At 40.0% G+C, this 24,567-nt stretch overlaps 1 protein-coding gene across 5 annotated transcripts in view; it reads right to left on the bottom strand.

Moving 5' to 3' along the window:
- LOC133503188 (carboxyl-terminal PDZ ligand of neuronal nitric oxide synthase protein-like) overlaps positions 1 to 24,567 on the bottom strand; it is a 123,824-nt gene that overhangs the window by 80,641 nt on the left and 18,616 nt on the right. For 2 of the 5 annotated variants that reach the window (XM_061824506.1, XM_061824507.1), the window contains exons 3-4: positions 19,249 to 19,341; positions 11,203 to 11,261 (exon numbers count right to left, since the gene is read on the bottom strand). In XM_061824506.1, the coding sequence (XP_061680490.1) occupies positions 11,203 to 11,261; positions 19,249 to 19,341 (152 nt within the window). Of the gene's footprint in view, positions 1 to 9,032; positions 9,053 to 10,894; positions 10,942 to 11,202; positions 11,262 to 18,752; positions 18,771 to 19,248; positions 19,342 to 24,567 lie in introns of those variants that run through there. The other 3 variants (XM_061824508.1, XM_061824509.1, XM_061824510.1) reach the window with 3 other exon arrangements.

The raw sequence follows: 24,567 nt of genomic DNA, 5'->3' as shown, positions 1-24,567 counted from the left end.
GCAGGATTATTATTATTATTCTTCCTGCTACAACCAAACCTGCTGTCATGGGAAGACCATTCCATCTGTGGACATAAGTTACACAGTGCAATGCCTGTTAAAGGGAACAACCAGTGCCCAATAATTTGGGAGAAATTAATAGCTTGAGACGAAGGCGCAACATTGTCCTCTCGGGTGGACTAAATGCATTAAACGCCAATACACATTTAGCCTCGCACCATCGCACTCGCAAATCTGCACAGTCAAGCACGAAAAATCATGCAATCAAATTTCAACAACGAAATTTGTTACGAGTAGAAATATGTAGACATTCTCAGCGCACATGAAAACCAATCCAGCGCAGTGAACCACAGCCTGACTTTTTTTTTTTTTTTAAGACAGAAGGGGGGGCGGCTCTTAAAGCGGTACACTCACAAATACAAATAACGTTCACCCACACAGTCTGGGCAACGGAGATCAAAGAGCGTTAGACATGCTGCTTGTGTTTACCCTCGATAAAAATGGTAAACTAAAAAAAAACAAAAAAACAAAAAAAACAACTGCCGTTGCTTTAATGAATGTCGGGGTATGTTAATAATAGAAGGAAAAGTGGTGAAACTGGTTGAGATTTTCTCTTTTTTTGAGTAAAAAAGGTCTGGTCTGAAGCCAAAGTAGAAAGTATAGCCTGAGATGGTGTATAATGTTAAAATTCCACCTTGGCACAGCCTGATCGAGGATGAAAGCACAGACAATACAGTGCACAAAAAGCTAATTCTGTATTTTAAATATGGGCGGCAACATAACATTAACCTTAAAACTGTTTGGGAGCATCAATATGGTTTCAACATTCATTGCTAAAGATATTATGCAAGCAATAATTCAGTTTTATACCAAGAAAAACTGACAGGGATATCATTGTGGGTTAAAAAAAATTAAATAAAGTTGCAAACAACCTTTCAAATTTATAGTTCATAGTTGGCTTGGTTTAGTTAGCAATGTATTTATTTTTGTTTGTTGACATTTTCATTCTAAGTTTGCAAAAACACAAAATTGTTCTTAGAAGTGTTCTGATGGGAATGTCAATTCTGTAATCTGAATCTTTGAATGAGCCATGTAACTTCAATGGATGGCACTGATGTGACCACAGCGCATACATCATATGTTGCTCACAGTGGTCAAAAGAGTGGGCTCACGGGCTTAGTGTATTTGGTCAGACACGCAAAAAATTAGAGGGAACGTTGGTCTTGACATTCATTTACGTGTATATTTCATTGACGTTGGTAACAAAAGAAGCCTGATCCTAAACAATCAGTTTCACCCGGAAACAGGAAATGCAAGTTAACCGTACTGAGCATGTTCAGAAGTGATGCCAAAAGCACATGTTCCAAGCTGTTTCACGTACTGCGAGCACATTTACGTCGAAAGTCATCAAAATCATGAGTCATCTCGAAGAAAATTCAGTTACACTGAAAACATTTCTGGGATATAACACAGGTAATGTTTCAGGATCTAACTATAATAAGTATGAGATTGTGATTTACTTTGACTTGATCTAAGTTCTAATGTTAGACTAGTCTCTCCATATATCTAAATGCGGATGGTCATTTTCTCCAATGGTACCGCATTATCTTGAAGTTGAAAACTTTTCCCCTCTACATGCTTTAGGAAGATATAGATCATGTACTGCTAGCTTTCATCAATGGATTGACAATATATACCGCTGTAAATTATGCTAGATTATAACAATACATCATGATGAAATAAAATGATTTGGTTATATATTTAGTTTTGAAATTGAATGTCTATTGTCCGCTTTAAAAATGTCTGTCTCAGTCTGTGCAGTGTCAATAAATTATAATTATGGTATTCGGTAACAACTACATACTTGGGTATAACAACCCAGTAAGTTATTTTAAAGTCCCATCAAGTGCTGGAAAAGTTTCATAGGCGAGATCTTTCAAAAAAAAAAAAGAAGATCTGGTGAGAACAACATGAGTCGCAACACAGTTTGCATTTTCACAAATTTGGCCAATACCAGTAGCCTTTTTAGTTTTTTTTCATTTGTAATTATATAATACACATAATCATATATCATCAGCACATAATGCACAGAATCATTAGATATGGATAACGAGGAAATAAAATATTGACAATTTTAAGTACTGTATCTGTTAACAGAAGCATCAAGAACAGAAGCAGCCGAGACACTTTTGAATCTACAATCTTCGTCCACTGGGTACACAGAAGAACAAAATGAAACACAGTGAAACTACTTCAGTTGACACATGTACTTGTGAATCTACCCCGCAAACTGACATGAATAAAAATGAGCTCCATAGCATGTACAGAGAATTTCAGTCGCTGAGGAATTAAAATATTCAAATAAAAGAAATTTGGGGTAAAATTTCACTGGATGAGGAAGCCTTGAAGGGTGATGACAAGAAAGTTACTATCTTTACTGGCTTGCCCAGGTACCAAAAGTTTGCTATGTGTGTATAGTCTAGTCTGTACTGTCATCAAACCAACCAAACTGACTGTATTTCAACATTTATTACTAACATTGCTCAGACTCATATTCAACATGAATATTCAATATTTGAGTTTCATTTATGGTGTACACACTTCAACAATATCAAATGTTTTTCACACCATGATTAATGCTTTATTCATAATATTAGTTCCTACCACTGTATGCTGGCCAGACAGAGCGGGGAGTGCTGGAGCCTATCCCAGCTGTCAACGGGCAGGAGGCAGGGTGCACCGTGAACTGGTTGCCAGCCAATCGCAGGAACCATTCGTACTCACACCTAGGGGCAATTTAGTGTGTCCAATTAATGTTGCATCTTTTTGGGATGTGGGAGGAAACCGGAGTGCCTGGAGAAAACCCATACAGCCATGGGGAGAACATGCAAACTCTACACAGGCGGGGCCGGGATCGAATCCGGGTCCTCAGAACTGTGAGGCCAACGCTTTATCAGCTGAGCCACCATGCCATAACATTTGGATCATATGGAGCAAAATTTGAGATACCTGCATTCACGAAAGGGAAAACGCAACTGGCTGCCAAAGATGTTGCAAAACACTAGAAAATAGCATCTGTAAGAATGCACGTTTAACAAGTTATAGGTGAGACCAGACAGATTGTGATACCAATAACATTGCTGCAGAAGTTGTGACATTACCACCTTAGACAAAATAGTACATGTATCCTGTGCTCTTGTAAACACGTCCTTCTGTAATGCCTTTTGATCAAATGTTGTATATTTGAAATATAGTTACACTGAGTTACTAATATTGAAAATGAAAAACCCAAAAAAATATTTAATTAGCCTTTTCAAAATTAAAGTTAGGTGCATAACAAATATTTGTGGATTTATCAAACAAATCTATATGTAATAAATGTAGTCATTATTACAGAACATGTTTACGGCTTTTGACAATGAAAATTATAACTATTACATCCGGATCTATCTTGAATCTGGAATCAACACAGCGTATACATAAGTGTGTAAAAATATTTACAGTGACAGGGAAAACAAAGAATCCAGCTTCTTGTATAAAGGTGATCATGAACTTGTTTACAAAATCCGTGGTGAAGTATTTGTATGCATCCAGACTTTTGTAGTAAAACTAAAGTTTTGTAATTCCACACCGATGTATGGGGTCTCCACTCCCCAAGAGGGGTTGCGTCATGAAGGGCATACGGCGTAAAAACTGTGCCAAACAAATATGAGCGTCATCTGAGATGACACGCTGTGGCGACCCCTAACAGGACAAGCCGAAAGAAAGTTCGTTTGTTTGTATGGTTCTATATGTCCGAATAACAGATGTTTAGATAAATGTCAGCATTCAAAAGCAAAGAAAACTTTTCTATCGGTAGTCTGTATAGATCACTCACTTGTGAGTTGATTTTGTCCATATAACGGACCTCTGACTAATGATCGAGACGTTTGGTGTTGTCAGACAAAGAAAATTAATCACGGCATTCACTTGTGCTCTCCATTATGGAGAAAAAAAAAGAAAATAAATCGTACAAAAACAACCAAAACCTACGCTAGCACGTCTGGATTCTACAGCTGCTTGCCTACCAATATGGGTGCATAAACAACGTTACGTGGTCTTGTGACGATGGGCGAAAGAAAAATAGTTTGCACAAGGATGGGAACAACACCGCCGAACAATAGCACACAGCGCTGAATGAACAGGCTGTTGGGCTTTCATTCATTGGCCTGTTTATTGGTGTCATTAGTGCAGTAATTACCTTGATCAGGGCCATCTTTCATACTAAGGAGTTGAAGCTTTAATGTATCAAGAGTACCACTGCTACTCCTGTAGATTTATAGTCCTCAAATCTACATTGATTAGTTTGTGTTGGAGACAGGTATGTAAACAGCATGATTTTATCATTCATATCTTATATATTTTGTGTGCCATGATCCCATTCCAAGTAAAACATTTTATTCTAGAGAAGCAATGTAAATGTAAATAATAATCAATGTGTGTGTTGAGCTCCTTAAATTATTGTGACAGTTTATGGAGATTAAATGCTTAGACACGTTGGAGGGTAGTTTCTTGGCAACCCGAACTGGCCTTTCAGCATCTCAAGCTGACTGAGGCCTCACATGGAAACAATTCTTTCCAGTAATGCAGTAAATATTTTAAAATAAATGGACACCAAAGCATGGATAATATAACAGAGTTAACTTTCAATGAATTTACTTTGTTTTGTAGTACAACAAACAAAATTATCTGAAATTTTCAAATGCTGCCCAGATGCCACCAGTTATCCAAGTTTGGTATAGAATAGCAGGGGTAAACAATGCGAGCATGTGGTCCCCCTTGAGTCATCAACAGAGGACTTTCTTGAGCACAGACACACACAGACATCCTATGTGGAGTGTTGTGAAATTGAAGAGAGATAACTGAGTTTTGTTTGTACATTAAATATGTATGAAGCCCTGAAAATATCTGCAGACATAAAAATATAATAGCCCATTCCCCATATGCTGCCAGATCTGGCCCTGCTTAGAGGCACTTCAAGGTGATCTTTCATCTTGTCATTATTGATGAGTGCCACCATCTTGCACGAGAGAAATAAAGAGGGTAACAACATGTGGGAGAAATTAGGAAAGTAGAAGTAATATTGTGTTATCTTGGAAAGTGAAGACATAAACAGTATAAGTGAGAATAGGTACAGGGCAATGCACAATTGGAGGCGTAAAGGAGGGATGATCGATGTATATTTGCAGTGGAGCATGTTTAAAGGGCCACTGACACCGAAAATATAAAATTTAGTATGTTTTTGGGAAAAATAATAATCCAGAATGGTCCCATCCATTTTTTCACAGCAAGTCTGAATGTTGGCATGTATCGTTTTTTTCATCTCCCACCAGAAAAGTCTCTCTCAGACTTTGTGTTGAAGAAGAAGCAGGAAGTGACATTTTTTCCAGATGCCTCCGGTGGCGGCATCTATTGTACCTGCGAGAGATTATCTTTTTTTTCTGCGTGTTAGCCAAAATACCAGCTCGCTGTATTGCTGGATTTTGCTCGAACACTCAGGAGGATGGATTCACTTTTCATACATTTCCAAAAGTCCCCGTTCGTCGTGAAAAATTGATTGCACAGGTGCAAAGGATGAGAGCTTTGTGGGTTCTAAATGACAGGTAGGTGTGTATATAGCTATTAAAAAACAATAATAGTTAGGGCGGACGCAGCCAAACCACCTACCCGTCCGACCCACCTCTGCGACAGGGTGGTTCGGGCAGGGAGGTGGTTGGCGACGTGCAGGAGGAGAAAGGAGCTTCTCCCCCCGACAAGCCACCGGTGTCTGGGCACTCCTGAAGCAGTTACTTCGCCCGTCATGGGTCCTCCTGAGTACGCTACAAACTGTCATACATACTGTCGGGGAGTCTGTTGTTAGTTACAGTGAAGAAAATAAGTATTTGAACACCCTGCTATATTGCAAGTTCTCCCACTTGGAAATAATGGAGGGGTTTGAAATTTTCATCGTAGGTGCATGTTCACTGTGAGAGAGATAATCTAAAAAGAAAAATCCAAAAATCACAATGTATGATTTTTTTAACGATATATTTGTGTGATACAGCTGCAAATAAGTATTTAAACACCTGTCTATCAGATAGAATTCTGACCCTGTTAATCCGCCTACATAAAGACACCTGTCCACCCCATACAAAAAGTAAGACTCAAAATTGTAACATGGCCAAGACCAAAAAGCTGTCCATAGACACCAGAAACAAAATTGTACAACTCCACACGACTGGAAAGTGCTATGGAGAAATTGCCAAGCAGCTTGCTGAAAAAAGGTCCACTGTTGGAGCAGTCATTAGAAAATGGAAAAAGCTAAACATGATGGTCAATCTCAAACGGAATGGAGCTCCATGCAAGATATCACCTTGTGGGGTCTCAATGATCCTTAGAAAGGTGAGGAATCAACCCAGGACTACACGACAGGACTTGGTCAATGGCCTGAAAAGAGTTGAGACCACCGTTTCCAAGGTGACTGTTGGTAATACACTAAAACGTCATGGTTTGAAATCATGCATGGTATGGAAGGTTACCCTGCTTAAACCAACATGTCAAAGCCCGTCTTAAGTTTGCCAATGAACATTTGGATGATACAGAGGAGTCATGGGAGAATGTTTTGCGATCAGTTGAGAACAAAATGGAACATTTTGGTCATAATTACACTAACCGTGTTTGGAGGAAGACAAATGATGAGTTCCATTCCAAGAACACCATCCCTACTTTGAAGCATAGGGGTGGCAGCATCATGCTTTGGGGGTGTTTTTCTGCACATGGGACAGGACGACTGCACTGTATTAGGGAGAGGGCGACTGCGGCCATGTATTGTGAGATTTTGGAGAACAACCTCTTTCCCTCAGTCAGATCATTGAAGATGGGTCGTGGCTGGGTCTTTCAACATGACAATGACCCAAAGCACATAGCCAGGAAAACCAAGGAGTGGCTCCATAAGAAGCATATGTAGGTTTGGGCGTGGCCTAGCCAGTCTCCAGACCTACACCCAATATAAAATCTTTGGAGGGACCTGAAACTCTGTGCTTCTCAGAAACAGCCCAGAAACATGTCTGATCTAGAAAGGATCTGTGTGGAGGAGTGGGCCAAAATCCCTCCTGCAGTGTGTGCAAACCTGGTCAACAACTACAGGAAACATTTGACCTCTGTAATTACAAACAAAGGCTACTGTACCAAATATTTTTTTTCAAGTTTTCTCAAGTGTTCAAATAATTATTTGCAGCTATATCACAAAAATAAATAATTTAAAAAAATCATACATTGTGATTTCTGAACTTTTCTTTTAAGATTATCTCTCTCTCAGAGGACATGCACCTACGATAAAAATTGCAGACCCCTCCATGATTTCTAAGTGGGAGAAATTGCAATATAGCAGTGTGTAAAAATGTTTATTTTTTTTCACTGTAATAGTGATCCACATATCATCTAAATATGGCTTGAAACGATGGGATGATATTGCCCGGGTCACTTCACACAATTATGAGATGTTCTCTTCTTCAAAAAGAGCTTCCGTGTCAGAAAGGGCGTCGGAAAAATCCAAAAATCTCTTTTGTTCCTCTCCCTTAGCAGGTACCACTACGTTTTTTTCTATGCCGACTGTCAAGGTGTGACATCTGCAAATGACCTTGCAGGCAATATGGCCGCCACTGGGATGTTGATTTACACTTTTGCAACTTTGCGTATTAATTACACGCTCTCTGCTCTTTTTTTTGTATAGACATTGAAGTGAATAATATTATATGTAGTTTTCATAACAATATCTATTTTAAAATGTTTATTAGGCTGTCAGTGTCCCTTTAAATGAGAATAGTGTAGAAAACAGGAGTTTTAGTTTCTTTGTGTTTTAAGTTTATGCATGCAGACGGTACTGTTAATTAAGGCAATTACCCTATTCATACAGTTCTTCAGAGCACATATCATTTGCAAACTGTGTCAACATATAGAATGCCAACCCCTACAATGACCTCTCAGAAACATTCTGTGGAACCTCAGAGTTCGAACGTCTAAGTTGTTGTACAAATTGCTGTACAACCAAAAAATCTGAGTAAAAAATGCCTTAGTTTTCAATCCAATTCTTGGTGTCTGAACGTACCCATGTTGGTCAAAGCGAAACCGATGCTGACCGGGTAGCCAACTCACACAGAGCTATGATGAGTGCCCACGATGCGGTGCCGAGACAACCAACTGCCCACTTCGAGTCACTCAGGCGGTCATCATGTGAGCAAACACATTCAAGAGTGCATTTCAAGATTTTTTACTGTATTTTTCCAATAATTTCTTAGCCATGGGGCCAAAGAAAGACAGTGATGCTTCTAGTTGCAAAGAAAAAATGAAAGTTGTCCGAACCAGCATGGATTCAAGTAAAGAGATTATCAGCAAGTACAAAAATGGAGCATGTGTTACGGAGCTTGCTAACCAGTATGGAATGGCTAAGTCGACTGTTTTGACTACCCTCAAACATTAAAATGTGATAAAGGCAGCAAGTGTTGCAGAGTTACTAGCATTGCAAAACAAAGGCCACAGATTGAGGAAATTGAGAACCTACTTTTGATATTCATCAAGGAAAAAGAGTTTGGGGGGGGGACAGTATCAGAGAAGCTATCATTTTTGAAAAAAAAAATTTTTTTCATCGATCTCCAAAAGGAAATGCTCCCAGTCTTGAAGGCGATCCCAGTGCCTTTACGTTCAAAGCCAGCAGAGGCTGGTTTGAGAAGTTTACAAACAAAAATAGTATTCATAGTGTGGTAAGGCATGGAAAGGCAGCTAGTTCAAACAAAGAGGCTGCTGAAAAGTACAGTGCCTTGTGAAAGTATTCGGCCCCCTTGAACTTTGCTACCTTTTGTCACATTTCAGGCTTCAAACATAAAAATATAAAATAAAAACTTTTGACAAGAATCAAGAACAAATGGAATACAATCGTGAAGTGGAACGGAATTTATTGGATATCTTATACTTTTTTAACAAATAAACTGAAAAGCGGGGCGTTCAATATTACTCACCCCATTAATTTTCATTGCAGCAATCTCACTCCAGAGGTTCAGTGAGGATCTCTGAATGATCCAAGGTTGACTGATGATGATAAATAGAATCCACCTGTGTGCAATCAAGTCTCCGTACAAATGCATCTGCTCTGTGATAGCGTCAGGGTTCTGTTTAAAGTGCAGAGAGCATCATGAAGACCAAGGAACACACCAGGCAGGTCCGAGATACGGTTTTGGAGAAGTTTAAAGCCAGATTTGGATACAAAAAGATTTCCCAAGCTTTAAACATCTAAAGGAGCACTGTGCAAGCAATCACATTGAAATGGAAGGAGTATCAGACCACTGCAAATCTACCAAGTCCCTGCCGTCCCTCTAAACTTTCACCTTGAACAAGATCAAAGATGCAGCCAAGAGGCCCATTATCACTCTGGATGAACTGCAGAGATCTACAGTTGAGGTAGGAGAGTCTGTCCATAGGACAACAATCAGTTGTTCACTGCACAAATCTGGCCTTTATGGAAGAGTGAAAGAAGAAGAAGAAAGAGAAAGCCATTTCATAAAATGTCTCGTTTAAAGTTTGCCACAAGCCACCTGGGAGAGACACCAAACATGTGGAAGAAGGTACTCTGGTCAGATGAAACCAATATCGAACTTTTGGCCACAATGCAAAACGATATGTTTGGCGTAAAAGCAACACAGCTCGTCACCCTGAACACACCATCCCCATTGTTAAACATGGTGGTGATAGCCTGATGGTTTGGGCCTGCTTTTCTTCGGCAGGGACAGTGAAGATGGTTCAAATTGATGGGAAGATGAATGGTGCCAAATACAGGACCATTCTGGAAGAAAACCTGTTGGAGTCTACAAAAAACCTGAGATAGGGACGGAGCTTTATCTTCCAACAGGACAATGATCCAAAACATACATCCAAATCTACAATGGAATTGTTCACAAATAAACGTCTCCAGGTGTTAGAATGGCCAAGCCAAAGTCCAGACTTGAATCCAATCAAGACTCTAATGGCAGAGCTGAAGACTGCTGGTCAAAAACGCTCTCCATCCAACATCACTGAGCTCAAGCTGTTTTGCAAGGAATAATGGGCAAAAATTTCAGTCTCTCAATGTGCAAAACTGATAGAGACGTACCCCAAGTGAGTTGCAGCTGTAATTGCAGCAAAAGGTTGCGCTACAAAGTATTAAAGCAACGGGGCGAATATTATTGCACGCCCACTTTTCAGGTTTTTATTTGTTAAAAAAGTTTAAAATAGCCAATAAATTTCATTCCACTTCACAACTGTGTCCCACTTATTGTTGATTCTTGACAAAAAAGCTCTGTGGCAAAGCTGGTGGCGACTGAAAAGTGAACCCCTACCTTGTCTGTCATTCAGACAAAACAAGGGTTTAAAAAAAAATATGTGTTGAAAAGTAAGTTGCCTGTAATGTGGCAGACAAACAGGTAGGCTTGGGTCACAAGACAGTTCTTCAACGAGTGGGTACACAACAATTTTTCCACACAAGTGAAGGATGATCTGAAGTAAAAAGACCAACCAGTGAAGTGCCTGTTACTGATGCACACCACTCCTGCTCATCCTCCTGGTTTAGAGGATGATTTAGTGGATGAGTTCAGTTTCATCGAAGTAAAATGTTTACCTTCCAATATCACGCCAGTACCTCAGCCTATGGACCAACAAGTTATTTCCAACTTCAAGAAATTGTCCACACAAGCCCTCTTCCAGACGTTTTTTCCACGGGGATTCCCTAGAACATTCTAGGGAGACTATGCCTCTTGGCTTGCCTGAGAACGCCTCAGGATCCATCCGGAAGAGCGGGAAGAAGTGGCTGGAAAAGGGAAGTCTGGGCATCCCTGCTAAAACTACTGACCTCACAACCAGACCCGGAAAAGCGGCAGAAGAGGGCGGCATGTATGGCTGGATGGATGGATAGAAAGCAGATGTAAAAAAATTTTTTTACAGTTTTACATTATGTACAGTATGATGCATTGCCTGCCTGTGTTCATGTTCATGTGGACTATAACTGAGTTAATATTATATCAAAGACGCAGTGCCTCTTCCGGCCAATGTCCGATTGTTTAACTGACTCTTGCGTCTCATGGATGTTCACATATGCCAAATGCTCTGAAATGTCAAATCCTAAGAAAATGTATATGGAAAAGTATTTTAGCAGCTTACCTGTAAATGGGGTCCTGCATCACCATCATTTTATTTTCATCCCACATCCATTCTTTCTTCTGTGATAAAAATAAGCAAAGTATTAAGAGGACTGTTGAATTCACAATTAAAACTTTGTAAATGCAGCATCAAAATGAAAAACACATCTAAGAAATTCAAGCAGTCATGGTAACTATAACCAAAGTTTTCACAGCATGTTGCAGCAGCAATAGACAGTCTCTGGATATTTTCCATTATTGTTCACTTCCAGTAAAATATATTTTTACCAAAATAAGTAATTGTGGGTCAAGGAGGAAACACAAGGTAAGCAGTGTGTAAAATTGTATAAAATAATCAGACTATACTGTGTGACAAAAAAAGACTGAATGGGCTTTAGAAATCGTGCATTAATTAATCTTCCGTTCCGCTTCTCCTGACGAGGGTCATGGGTTGGTTGGGGCCTGTACGAGCTCTCTTCGAGCGAGAGGTGGGGTACACCCTGAACTGGTCACCAGCCAATTACAGGGCAGCTTTGGAACGTATTAACAACATTATAAAATTAGGCTCTAATTTTTACAAAGCAATTGATGCTTTTATTAAACCAACCTCACACATCAATGAAAATGTTGGGAACAAATATTACTTTAAAGGAAATTCATAACATGAGGCTTTGGTATTGCAGTGTCCAGACCAAAAACAATCTAAAATTTGCCCGTGGTTTTATTATTCTAACATGTGTCCTGTGACATTTACCACTTGAGTTACATAATTCCGAATATTGACATAGCGTGCAGCTCACAAATAAACACCTATTTTGTTTTCCAATCTGCCCCCATGGGATTTTAATGTCACATAAAAAGTCAACAAAGGATTTATTTATATTGATGCCTATCTCACTGAACCTTTATTTACTCAATATTCCAATCACTCCTATCTTTAGTACATCATTGTATTTGGACTTGGAGATGAATTTCTGACTGTCTGGTGACATTTTGGCTGGCAGACAAGTGATTCCAAACACAATAAGATCACTCGTCTATAGCCTGCCATTTGAAGCGCTCAAGTACTCTATTTAAAACAAAGAAGTATTGTACTTTGACCAGGCTCAAACTTCAACAAATGTTTGAGTAAATAAAACTTATGTAGTATTTACAGTAGGTGGGCAAAGTATTCGGAGCCCCTTAATTTTTTCACTCTTGTTTTACTGCGGCCATTTGCTAAGATCAATCAAGTTCATTCTTTTCCTCATTAAAGATCTAATCCAGAGGACCTATATTTTATTTTTGTATCACACAATTGTAGCTATTTTTTCATAAAAAAATATTTTAAAAATTCTGAACACAACAGTTAAGAAATAAATTAGTGCCAAAGTCCACATTTTTTTGTAATCCAAATGCCTCGAATGGCTGTATCAAACCGAGGCTCTGTTGAAGCTGCTTCCTTGTGACATCACATTGAGACAACCATAGTAAAGACAATGACTTCCTATACAGACTATCATACGCACTGCGAGTGGGATCTAGAGGAGATAGAAAGCAGTGGTGAAGATGTTTTCTGGAATGCTCTGTGGCAGAGACAGGAACTGAAGAGGAGTAATTTTCTAATTCTTCCCATTTTCAAAAAAGATCCCATGCAGGTGTAATTAAACCAAATATGTTAAAACCTGACTTGACCAATGCAACACAAGGACAGGATACAGCGAGATCTCAGAACACACACTGCCGTAGTTGAATTTCAGGAAGACCTCAGCGTCAACAGTACACTAACTTTATACAGTGTCCAAATTTCGTTACCTAAGCATCACATGGATACAGGTATTAGCTGACATACATATCTGTAGCTGTATTGTACTTACATTTAAAACGAGGTAGATACTTGTCAATACTAAACAATTGAACACGTACGTACTTACTTGCTACTGAAGCCAAGTGAACACTGTACCAGGTTTTCAAAGGAGTCCTCCGTGAAACTCTTGGAACATATTACTGTTGACTTTGGTTTGTAAGTTCAATGCGCCCACTTTGTCTTTTCAAACGTGTTCCATAACCTGCCTATCTGTTCATCTTTCGGCCATTCACGGAAGATGGCTCTGTCACCGTTTGACGCAAAACAGCCATATTTAACACACTTCCTCACCATCTTTGGTAGATTTTTCACTCTGGCTAAATTTTTGTCTGGATGTGAAGTCATCCACCCTCACTATGTCTTCTCCCTGGAGGTTCACTCTTCCTCCTCCGCCCCTCTCATTCACACACATATATTCTGTTTTACTTCGGCTAATCTTGATTCCTCTCCTTTCCTTGCGTATCTCCATTTTTCTAATTGTTTCTCCGCCTGTTCCCTGCTTCCACTGCAGATCACAATATCATCTGCGAACATCATGGTCACATTCCGGGGAGTTACGGAACTTGCCGAATATAAGTGACATTTTGAACAAAATCTTGAGACTGACTTTGACACAATTTTTTTTTTATGTTTTGTTTAATGAAATTTTAGCTACATTTGTATGACAGACAAATAAAATACAAGTCCTCTGGATTAGATCTTTAATGTACACACAGGCCCACATATTGAGAGGGTAATAAACGGGATTGTTGAAATTTTAGCAGCTATATTAAAAAATAAAACCTAAAATATTACACAGCCAGGCGGCATGGTGGCGCAGCTGGAAATAGTTGGCCTCACAGTTCTGAGGTCCTGGGTTCAATCATGGACCCGCCTGTGTGGAGTTTGTATGTTCTCCCCGTGCCTTCGTTGGTTTGCTGCGGGCACTCCGGTTTCCTCCCACATCCCAAAAACATATAACATTAATTAGACACTATAGGTGAGATTGTGAATGCAGCTGTTTGTCTCAGTGTGCCCTGCGATTGGCTGACAACCAGATCACGGTGTAAATTTTGCCCTTCATCCTAGCAGATAATCTTCTGTCACATAAAACACCAGACACCTTCCGCCGACTGTTCCATCCCGCTTGGACCCGTTTCTTCCCTTCCTTACTACACTCACCATTGCTCTGTATTGTTGACCCCAAGTATTTGAAGTTGTCCACCCTCGCTATCTCTTCTTCCTGGAGCTTCACTCTTCCTCCTCCGCCCGTCACATTCACACACATACATTCTGTTTTACTTTGGCTAATTTTCATTCCTCTCCATTCCAGTGCGTACCTCCATCTTTCTAATTGTTCCTCCTCCTGTTCCCTGGTTTCACTGCAGATCACAATATCATCTGCGAACATCATGGCACAAGGGGATTCCAGTCTAACCTCATCTGTCAGCCTATCCATTACGACCGCAAACAGGAAGGGGCTCAGCACAGAACCCTGATGCTGTCCCACTTCCACCTTAAAGTCATCTGACACACCTATGGCACATCTCACCGCTGTTCTGCTGCCCTCATACATGTCCTGAAGTACATAGGTACATATACATATTTCTCCGCCACACCAGACTTGCGCATGCAGTACCACAGTTCCTCTCTTGGTACTCTGTCATAGTCTTTCTCTAGGTCTACAAAAATACAATGTAGCTCCTTCTGACCTTCTCTGTACTTTTCCACAAGCATCCTCAAGGCAAATATTGCATCTGTGGTACTCTTTCTGAGCATGAAACCATACCGTTGCTCGAAGATACTTACTTCCGTCCTGAGTCTAGCTTCCAGTATTCTTTCCCATAACTTCATTGTGTGGCTCATCATCTTTATTCCTCTGGAGTATCCACAGTTCTGAACATCGCCTTTGTTTTTAAAAATGGGGACCAGCACACTTTTCCTCCATTCTTCTGCCATCTTCTCTCCCACTAGTATTCTATTGAATAAGTTGATCAAAAACTCCACAGCCACCTCACCAAATTGCTTCCATACCTCCACTGGTATATCATCGGGTCCGACTGTCTTTCCATTTTTCGTTCTGTTCAGTGCCTTTTTAACTTCTAACTTACTAATCATTCCCACTACCCAGACATTCACGCTTGCCTCTTCTACTCTACATTCTGCGTATCTGGCCCACAAATTGGTGTAATCTGGCCCCCGAGAGGATTTTGCAAAATGATAGAATGGACATGGACACAAAAATGAACTGCAATTCTTCAGTAAATGAACAGAAACTGTTGTTATGACTGCGTCCACTGAATGGTGCAAAAACAGTTGAGTTCAGCAAGCAAACCGTTTATACTAGGGGAGAGCAAGTAGATAAAGGCTGAAGTTCAGATGAGCTACTTTGTGTTCTGCCGACGCTGGTTATTACATCTTCTAGTTTTAACATACATGTGCTTTAGCACTCTCATTGCCCCAGGTGTCTGTCTAAAAGAGAAAAGTGTTCCAAGGATCCAAGGAAGTTCTAAGAAAAATGGTTATTCTCGTTGACAGCATCTTGCAGTGCTGAAAGAATATAACCTTCGTCACCACTATTTGAGCCTTCATGCCGAAAAATATGACAACTTCCAAGGACAACGGAGAAGAAAGGAGGTGAAAGAAAGAAATAGCAGTCTGTGTTTACTCACAGGAGAGACATCAGTGAAGCTGTTGTGTCTCATAACCAGAAGCCGGAGTTGGACCCAAATGCACGACTCGGGAAACGTGGAGGCAGTTCGGGAAATATCTTTATTCAGTCCAGAGTCGGTAACCAGGCAGGCAGTCCACGAGAGCAGCAGTGATAATGACGTCAGGCTTACGGGACGGTCAGGAGACAGGCAGGAGTTGGTACGCAAGGAGTCGAAATCAGAGTCGAGGAAGTGCGGGAACGAGGCATCAATGGCAACGATCTGGCAAAGCCAGACCGTCTGCTGGGTCCTATAAGTACTGTAGGTAATACTGGGGATGAGGCACACCTCCTGATGACTGCCGGTGTTTCGGGGGACCTGCACAGCCAGGGCTAGGACCGCCAAGATCATGACAGTGTGAAGGCGAGCTACTTCATTGCTAATGAAATCGCTGTGGTTTCAAAAACATTTAATGACAGTGAATTTGTAAAAACTTGTATGATGAAGGCAGTGGAGATTGTGCTCCCTGGAAGGTGCCAGGCTTTTGTGATTATCAGCCTGACATGAAACACGATTACAGACGGGATTTCCAATCTTTCAGAATCAGAATCAGCTTTATTGGCCAAGTGTATAAAAACACACAAGGATTTTTTCTCTGGCAGTCGGTGGTGCCCAGGTACGACATGCAGAACAAAGAAAAAGAGACATTTCTCTTTATAGGAACTATTCCGTATAAGAGTCGTGCAAGATCTTCTTCATTTAGACAGGTAAGAGATAAGTGTGTTAATGTCCCACATTATGTTAAGCTTGTATAGAGTGCCTTTAGATGTCCGCGGTTCCCGTTATAGACCAGGACAATGACAATTGTGCAAAGCGAGCAGTTTAAAGTGACGAATCGTGCGATAGTCTACAAAATATATTACTAATACTGATTGGACCAGCAGGATGTGAATGAGTGTCCTCACAATGGCACAAGGCAGAAAATAGTAAGTTTGCTGATCATGATTTTAATGACTTAACCCATTCATGGGCAGGGTGGCAATTTTTTGCCTTATTGAGATAAAAGTCTCCTAACAGGCCACAATCAAGGAAATAACACTTCTTTTTCGTTTATGGTTAAGTTATATGATAACTTGAGGCAGCCATGTTGGGTCAGGAAGGAAAGGGAAATAAGTCCGTGCTAACTTTGACCAATGAGTTATCTTCTCCTGATACCAAATCATTGCTTCAGATTAAAACACTTAAATATTTTGATATATTGAAGGATATAATGTGTGAAAATCATGATGTCCCAAAAATGGGATGCTGCCCACGAATGGGTTAACTGTAAGAGGGAAAAATCTATTCGAATGCTTGAGAGTTTTGACTTTCATTGATCTGTAGCGCTTTCCCAACGGAAGGAGCTGGAAGAGCTGGTGGCCAGAATGTGGAGGATCCGAAAGAATCCTGCCTGCTGTGGACCTAGTTCACTGCAGTTTGCCTATTGAGCTAACACGTCTGCAGATGATGCCGTCAACATAAGTCTGCACTTCATCCTTGAACATCTTGACAGCGAGGGTGCCTATGCGAGGATCCTGTCATTTATGTCATTTATGGCGTTTTCATTTGCAATTCATGAAAGCATGGACATTACAGATGTTGGACAAATGGCTGTTGAAACCGGGGAGATGATTACACATTGGCCGTCAATGGAGAGCTCGCGGAGAGGGTGCCAATGAAAGATACAATGGCAACGGCTGATAATTTCACCGCACACATCGTACCGCTGGTCCCGCGCTGTCAGCCTGGCTACAGATGGTGTGCCCTCAATAAGCAGGGAAAAAACGGTTGTTGTGACAAAGTCCAGAGAGAAAGTGCAATCTCCAAATGGAGGATGAGATTCTGGGAGTTTTCACTGTATTTTGCACCAGGAGGCTTTGTGTTGCAAGTCATTAAAGATGGATAACGTCATGAAGGTGTTCATTAAAATTGTTAATTTTATTCTATCCAGAAGTCTAAACCACCGTCAGTTTGACAGAGAGAAAGACTACATCTATGACCTGCCAAACCACACTGAGGTAAGGTGGTTAATCCAAGGTGCGGTGCTGAGATGTTTTATTTTTTTATTTATGAGAAGAAAATGGCCAGTTTACGGAACAAAAGAGCAAACCAGTATTTGATTTTCACTTTGCAGAATGGATGTAGTACCTTGCATTTATGGTGGATGTTACAAAGCACCTAAATAACTTCAACAAACAGTTGCTAGGGCGCAACAAAGTTGCTATGCATTATTATGACAGTATATGCTCTTGCACTTTGTTTGTGTCTGGTGTTCTATGTGACAGAAGAGTATCCGCCAGGATGAAGGGCAAAATTTATAAAACAGTGGTGAGGCCGGCCATGATGTACGGATTAGAAACGGTGGCTCTGAAGAAACAACAGGAAGCAGAACTTGAGGTAGCAGAAATGAAGATGCTGAGGTTCTCGCTTGGTCTGAAAAGGTTGGATAGGATTAGACATGAGCTCATTAGATGGACAGTCAAAGTTGGATGTTTTGGAGACAAGGTCAGAGAAAGCAGACTTCGATGGTTTGGACATGTTCAGAGGCGAGAGAGTGAGTATATTGGTAGAAGGTTGCTGAGGATGGAGCTGCCAGGCAAAAGAGCGAGAGGAAGACCAAAGAAAAGGTTGATGGATATTGTGAGGGAGGACATGAGGACAGTGGGTGTTAGAGAGGAGCATGCACAAGATAGGCTTCGATGGAAAAAGAAGGCACGCTGTGGCGACCCCTAACTGGACAAGCCAAAAAAAAAAAGAAAAAGAAGACACTCTTCTTGCACTTGTTTAGGGAACAGGATTGTTATTTTTATATATATTTCTGACAGAGAAATGACACCCTGATATAGTTCTGTGTCCTGTGACAAACATCTGTGAATAACTGAGGCATTGTGTGTTTGTGTGTTCTTTTTCCTCAGAAATAAAAAAAATGAACTTTTTTATGATTAATACTGATTTTGGGCTTGTACTATTTGGGACTTTACTCAAACAAAGAAAACAATCATGTTAAGATGTTAAGATATACAGTATATAACATGGTATATATAGGCCATGATTTACCAGTTCGCCCCTCTTGGTAATAGATTATCCTCCATGTGGCCCTTGAGCAAGAATGAGTTTGACACCCCTGTTGTAGATCCATTTCAAGGATGATCAGAAGAAATGGATGGCACGTGAGTTTTACATATATACATATACACACACACACACACACACACACAACACACACACACACGCACGCACCCACGCACACACACACACACACACACACACACGCACACACAAGTGTCATAGCAAAGGGTCTGAATACTTAAGGCGCTATGATATTTCGTTTTTTCAATTTAATTCCATTTTTTTCTGTCAATATGGGTGCTTTGTGCACATTAATGAGACAAAAAAATGAAAAATTTTGGAAATGGATCTATTATAACAGTCAAAAATTGAAGGTCTGAAGCAAATGGTGGGTACATATAACCGTTTTGACTGAAAAAGTATTTGGCTAAACAAAGACATGCTTAATAATTACAGATACATAAAAATAAGAAATGGCACTCACTTTTTTCTTTTTTCTTAAGGTGACTTTTACACCCTCAACAGACACCATGATGCTGACCTTTTTCTTTTTAATGTTTTTCACTTTGAACTCATACTGCAAAGAGAAGAAACGGCAATTAACGTTCATCGTTACGTCATCTTGCACCAAGGACAACAAAATCCTTACAGGTATAGAACAGTAACAAAGAGAGCAAATTATTGGAACATTGTTGCATGTTAAATATAATGTACGTATCTGAGGGGAGAAAAAGGCAAGAAAAAACAACCAAGTTCGTAAGAAAAGCCAAACAGAGGTCCTGAACATAAACCACTTTACAGGTATTATGGACAGCAAGTGAATGTTGATTTAAGAAGTGAAAGTGACGAGAGAAGTGAAGAGTGTGCAAGTCATGTTTAATGGTAGCAAAGACAAAATATAAAACTGATAAAACCATCAATAAAGTGCATAGATATGATTCTGCTTGAGATATTACACATCCTGTATACTGCTTTTATTCAAGCATTCTTGGTATTATTGCATGACAGATCACAAGAGACAATTAGTGCAGCCAATTAACATTTCCTTTCACGCTACCCTTGAGGTTTATCGTACTCACTTATCTTTAATAGGTTTGTCAATTATTTTCTAACATGGTCTAATCATTCACATCCTTGTCACAGCATTCTTGATCTTAATTGTGCTTCATTTTCTATTGTGAGATGCAACAACTGCAATGTTGTCATAAATATGACATATGCATCCAATTAAAACAGTTCTACTATCCACAAAAAAGCAATGCATGAATTTGGTGTAAATTTACAGAATATATATATATATATATATATAATATATATATATATATATATATATATATATATATATATATAATGTGTACTTTTTTTAGGGGTTTCACACCATACAGATATTTTTTTTCTTAAAAAAAACTTGCATTTACAGTGTAGACTTTATATTCACCATATCAAGTTACACTAACCGACCCATCTGCACGGGTCAAAATATTTAAATGTGGCTAACTACCAGTAATTTCCATCCATCCAAACATTTTCTGAACCGCTTATCCTAACGAGGGTTGCAGAAGTGCTGGACCTTATCCCCGCTGTCATCGGGCAGGAGGCAGGGTACACCCAGAACTGGTTGCCAGCCAATCGCAGGGCACATGGAGACAGACAACAGTCGTGCTCACAATCACACCTAGAGGCAATTTAGAGTCTCCAATGAATGCATGTTTTTGGGATGTGGGAAGAAACCGGAGTTTCCGGAGACAACCCACGCAGGCATGGGGAGAACACGCATACCCCACACAGGGGGGGCAGTATTTGAACCCCGGTCCTCAGAACTGTGAGGCCAATGCTTTTTACAGCTGCAGTACCGTGCCACCTACACACACATCAAAAAAGAAGAAAACAATACAAATCAAATAGGACATGAAAATGGCTAAAACCACTACAAGGGCATTCGCACCAGCTTCATAAATTATATAAATAATATTATTACATATTTATATGCCTTTCCTAATTTCCATCCAAACTTGATGTATTCCTTTTTCTTTTTAATCAGGGAGGCTCACCTATTCAGTGGTAGTGACGGACCACTATTAAACTTTTTTGAATGTAGGATGGTGTAAAAACAATTACTATACTGTAATTACTGTAAAAAGAATCACTTATTCTCACAGTGGTTGCTAGATTTTTTATTTTACTTTTCATTTTATATCAAGCGGCACTGTGGGGCATCTGTTTATAGAGTTGGCCTGACAGTTCTGAGCATCGGGGTTCAAATCCTGGCCCTGCCTGTGTGGAGTTTGCATGTTCTCCCTGTGCTTGAATGGGCTTTCTCCAAGCACTCCGGTTTGCTTCCATGTCCCAAAAACATTCATTCATTGGAAACTCTAAATTCCCTCTCGGTGTGATTGTGAGTGTGGCTGTCTTTGTTTATGTGCCCTGTGATTGGCTGGCAACCAGTTCAAGGTGTATCCCACCTCCTGCCCGATGATAGCTGGGATAGGCTTCAGTACTCCTGCGACCCTCATGATGATAAGCAGCTCAGAAAATGAGTGAATGGATGGATTTTATGCCACATACATTATTTCAAAATATGATGTAACAGGCATAAATACACTTATGACACATGTAGAGAAAATAGTCACATCAATACAATAGTCAATGTCATCCACTACAGTTGTGTGCAATGAGACCAACTATAGCTATTTTGTTGCTACGCCTTACGTTATACCATAGACATTGCTTGTTGTATAATGGTCATTATTTTTCACCATTATGTCTGATTGGCTTTGCAATCGCCTGAAGCCCACCAGTACAATTTGCCAATCATGGCACCTGAAATATACCTGTATAACTGAATGCAATTCAATTGTGCTCCTGAAGAGTACAGATGAACTGGCTCAAAAATGGGGAAAGGTATTGAGTTAGAAAACAATGAAATGGTGTACAGCACACATTCATAATTAGTGTAGTTCAGGTTTTTTAACATTCACACACTACAAGAAAAGGAAGCATCAGGAAAAACTCTTTAAAATACATTAAAAAAATATATAAAATGAAAAATAAATGTTATAAGTGTAAATTTATGGGTTTGATGAAATGCTTTGAATGACAATTATTTGTCATGTCTGAGATTTGAACAACAAGGTTATTCTGTTTTAAGGTGGGTGTTTAATGACACTGTAATTATAAGTCACATCTAAAATCCATACACTAAACCATTTTCTTTACCGCATACGTTGTTCAGGGGAGCTTATGTTGTTTTGAATCCTCTCTAAAAATGGTCGCAGGAATGATGTACTGATTGATATTACTGAAAATGTAAAAAAAAAAAAAAATCTAAATATCTATCTACCCATCTATTTTACATACCGCTTATCCTCACTAGGATCAGGGGTGTGCTGGAGCATGTCCCGGCTATCTTCAGGTGAAAGGGGGTGTACACCGTGAACTGGTCGCCAGCCAAATAGCACGACACATACAAACAAACACCAAGGGCAATATAGTTTTCAATTTAGCGACAATGCATCTTTTTTGGCTCAGCAAAAAAGTGAAGCGATCAATTTACCAGTTGATCTATGTTCCCATTTATAGTCAAGATCTGTGGCTCTGAACCCATTTATAGTCAAGATCTGTGGCTCTGAACCGAAAGAACAATGTCATGGGTAAAAGCGGGCTAAATGAGTTTTATCCCTTAGAGCTTGGTGGCTCAGTCATCGGGGTGGGTCTCAGAATCGAGCCACTGCTCCCCTACAATGACAGAAGCCAGACGAAGTGGCTCTGGCTTCTGGTCGGGATGTTTCCTGGATTCCTTAGTGGGATGTTCCGGGTAAGTCCCAGCACTATGCATTTATTTATTCATTTAACGCCAGTGTCATGTAAACATTGTGTTTGGAAGGGACAAAGGAAGACATTTACGTAACAAAAGTCTAACGCTATTGGAAAAATCTGATTGATCATTTTGCACATTCTTGCAGTGTGTGAGGAATCCTTAACCACCACCCCCAAAAAAATTTACAGATCCAAGTGAAGACAGAATATCCATCCTAGAATCGAGTATCTAGGTTGGTGGTCCATTCATTTTCTGAGCCGCTTATCCTCACGAGAGTGCTGGAGAAAATTCCAGGTGTCTTTGGGCAAGAAGCGAGGTACACACCCAGAACTGGTTGCCAGCCAATCGCAAGGCATATAAAGACAGACAGCAGTCACACTCACAATTACACTGAAGGGCAATTTAGAGTCTCCAATTAATGCATGTTATTGGGGTGTGGGTGTCCTCATCACAGATGTATAACGAAGACCGTGTTCAAGCGTAAGGGTGCTCACATGTGCAAATGGCACCAGGACACCATAAGTTGTAGTTTAATGATGGACTTTGTAATCATCTCATCAGACTTGTGGCCACATGTCTTGGACCCTTGGGTGAAGAGAGGGGCGTAGCTGTCAACTAATCACCACCTGGTGGTGAGTTGGTTTCGATGGTGGGGGAAGATGAAGGTCCCAATTGGCAGGCTCAAACCTATTGTGAGGTTTTGCTTGGAACGGCTAGCAGAATCCCCAGTCCCGACGGAATTGTCCCAGCTCTGACAGAACTTTACTCATGTTCTGGGAGAGGCACGGGACATCAAGTAGTGTTTTATTTTGAAGACTATGCACCAGACTTCAACATGTTGGCACAAAAAGTAACTTCACACCACACCAGTGAATTTTGAAAAAGAAAGTAATGGAACCACATGCTAAAAAAACAGATTATTGTTTGCGATACTGTGGGACAATGCTTATGTGAAATTTTTCTCAATTCAATGTGATGTAATGTTGTTTTGAACTTTTTTGAGGTTTGAGCACAACGTCAAGTGTTTTTTTGTCAGTGGGTCTTATGTTGGTTGGAAGACTTAGATACATGCAACCAACCTTTTTCACTTTTAGCTTCCTCAATGTTGGTATAGACCTATTTTATTGGTTTATTCACCCATTTTGTTTCGCTAAGTTAACTTTACTGAAATTCCACAGTGTATGGTAAGGCCCAGGGCAGACTTTTATACACCATGAAAACCTCTTTTGAAGAATATAATTTAACTCCAAGTCTTTCACTGAGGCATTCATCCTTTCATCCAATTTCTGAGCCGGTGATCCTCATAAAGGGGCAGGGGCGCTGGAGCCTGTCCCAGCAATCTTCAGGCAGGACATCATGAACTGATTGCAGTCACTCACATTTGAAAAATGTACGGGTGTGGTCAGTCATGCTCGCAGATATAGTTACGGGTGTGGTCCACCAGTCATGCCCGCAGATAAAGTTGCGGGTCTGATTAGGGATGGAATCTCAAGACCTTAAAATAACTTACTGGATTAATATAACATAACTGTAAATTATAAATAAAATAAACTAATACATAACTCAAATAGAAAACAAAAATTTCAAACTCAGAAATGTTAATTTCCAATTTCAACTGATATTAGTACAACATGATATACAATGGTATTTAAAATGTTTAAACTGACAAACTTCATCTGAAGAAAAGTTAAATGCACTGGCCTGTCAAGGAATAAACAAGAACGGTCTATACCTGCAATGTTTTGAAAATGCTGAAAGTTTAGTTCAACGTAATCGGCGTTAGTGGCAACAAGCTAGCGATACATTGTAACAAAGATTCCTGTCGGCAATCGTGATGTATTGTTATAAACTAGCGTAATTTATGGCGGTATATATTGTCAATCCATTGATGAAAGCTAGCAGTAGATGATCTATATCTTCCTAAAGCATGTAGAGGGGAAAAGTTTTCCATATAAAGATAAGGCATACCACGGGGAAAATGACCGT

Source organism: Syngnathoides biaculeatus, chromosome 7 (genome assembly GCF_019802595.1).
Source record: "Syngnathoides biaculeatus isolate LvHL_M chromosome 7, ASM1980259v1, whole genome shotgun sequence".
Classification (NCBI taxonomy): Eukaryota; Metazoa; Chordata; class Actinopteri; order Syngnathiformes; family Syngnathidae; genus Syngnathoides; species Syngnathoides biaculeatus.
Note: the sequence above shows the minus strand (reverse complement) of the source record. Positions and strands in the feature narration are given on the sequence as shown.